A 2,040-nucleotide genomic window follows, 5' to 3' on the forward strand; every position below is an offset into this window, starting at 1 on the left:
CCTTCACTTCTTGTTGGTTTCTAACTTCAGCTAGTTTCCTATCATTTTTGTCTTTCCTCGTTCTTTTTTTTTTATTTTTTTCTCTTTCCCTTTGTTTCCCTCATCTCTATTTGGCTATTTTAATTAATTTCTTTCACTTTTATTTTTTTTTTTTCTCTCTCTCTCTCTCATTTTTCGTGTGTGTGCTTGTGTGCGTGCGTATGCTTGTGTGTCCTGTTCCCCCGCCATCACCTCTTTTCCTCCTTTCGTATAACATTATGCCCCTGTTTCATAATTAAATAACTATTATTTTGAGGTTATTTTGCTTTGTTTTCGTTTTACCTCTTTTCTTCACCACATTTGTCGCTGGGGGTTTCTTCTTTTTTTTTCCTTTTTTTTTCAATAAAGGTGGCTAAAGAGAAAAAGAGGGTAGTCGGGTAACTCAGATGAGGTGCTAAACACAAATGAATCATAAAAGTAAATGTATTTGTATACGTTCCAATACGTGCACGACCTCCATTTGACGATAATGTTTTTTTTCTTTTTCCCTTTTCCTTTACTTTACCTTACCTTCTCTCCCTTTTTTTTTTCTTCTCTCTCCTAAATTACCGCTCATTCCCCCACTAAATTCACACCCATTTGTTCACCTCCCGATACAGTTAAACATTTCTCACTCTTAATGAGGGGGAGGTGGAAAAAAAAAAAAAAAAGTCGTCCAAACGAAAAAGAAAACAAAAAACTAATGTCGGTGCCCGTAGCAAACAGCCTGCAGCTATCTGTGCGAAACACGATAGCCGTAAGTATAGGGGAAACAACAACGACTGTGGAAGAAACAAACCAAATAAAAAAAATTACGAATGTTTTAATCCATGCGGATGTAAGCAGGAATGAACGGAGGAAAAATGAAAGTGGACCAAACCTGCTGACAACTGAGACGGAAAGAAAATGTTCGTACGCCCACGAATAAACAAATATGTAAATGAATCTTTTCCCTTTTCCCCTCTGTGTCTCTAAAGGTTAAAAAACATAGGGCGGTGGCAGTCGGTATTCCATTGTCATTGGGCGGATTACAGTCTCCCACCATCGGCTCGCTGCTTTTAGCCACTGATCAAAGGTAAACTGCAGCGTGAGTTCCATGCGGGGGCACAACACCGGCTGTAAACTACCGAGAATGGGTTGCCGTCGGAACGCTGCCGCACCGTGGAGAACAGCGCAACCACCATGCAGGCGGCCAACATATGACTGCTCGCAAGCGATGGTACGCTCATACCACCTCGTCGCGATTTTTACGAGGGTTGCTTGCGAAATGCCACAAGAAATCATGCTCTCTAAACACGGTGGTGGCGGTGGGAAGTAACGCATACTCGTGGGAGGTGGGACGTCAGCTAGAGAACGCCCGCCACGAGTTCGATCACGTGCGCGCCCCTTCCGGCGTGGCCGCCCGTCAGGGAATTCCCGCTGCCCTGTTTGAGAGAGCGGACGTTCAATAGCCGAAGGCACCACTGCTGAATGACCAGGTGCGAATCGCGATGACCCATCCTCCACACAACTGAGACGCATCACGGGACTTGAGCAACCGTTCGGAGAAGGCCCACGGCCCACCATCATGCAACCTGCCGCCCGTTGCTGCATTTGTGGTTGACTGTTACCACGCACACCGTAGGGATCATGGCTGTATTTCATCAATGAGAATGAAGATGGGGAACGTGAGGGCCCAATGGCCGCTGACGGAGGTGTTTGCGGTACCAAGTTAGAGGATGACAGCTGCCAGTTCTCCACCCAGGCGAGGCCATTGTGAAAACGGACGCTCGGGGTATTGCAGTTCGAAGAAGGATGTCGCGATCCGTTCTCGAGATTCATGAAACCGTCGTCATAGCGCATAGAGAGCATTGGTGTGGGGGCTTCATCCGGGAAGTTGTTTATGTTGCTGCCATCGAGGCTCGGAAAGAAATTGGGGAGGCTCCCGGACGACAACGTCATCGTAATTTCTTATTTTTCAGCTTTTCCTTCTCTCCGCCTTCCGTGTCTTTTCCTTGTTGCTGTGTTTCCCTGCCCCCCCCC

At 46.5% G+C, this 2,040-nt stretch overlaps 1 protein-coding gene across 1 annotated transcript; it reads right to left on the reverse strand.

The window, feature by feature from the left end:
- Positions 1-996: 996 nt before the first annotated feature.
- TEOVI_000145700 (uncharacterized protein) lies at positions 997-1,959 on the reverse strand (the record flags this gene model as incomplete). Its single annotated transcript, XM_067224677.1, has 1 exon — positions 997-1,959. The coding sequence occupies one exon, from the start codon at positions 1,957-1,959 to the stop codon at positions 997-999; it is 963 nt and encodes a 320-aa protein (XP_067080778.1).
- Between the last annotated feature and the right edge of the window lie 81 nt (positions 1,960-2,040).

The sequence above is a fragment of the Trypanosoma equiperdum genome (genome assembly GCF_001457755.1).
Source record: "Trypanosoma equiperdum strain OVI genome assembly, contig: ctg_372, whole genome shotgun sequence".
Classification (NCBI taxonomy): Eukaryota; Euglenozoa; class Kinetoplastea; order Trypanosomatida; family Trypanosomatidae; genus Trypanosoma; species Trypanosoma equiperdum.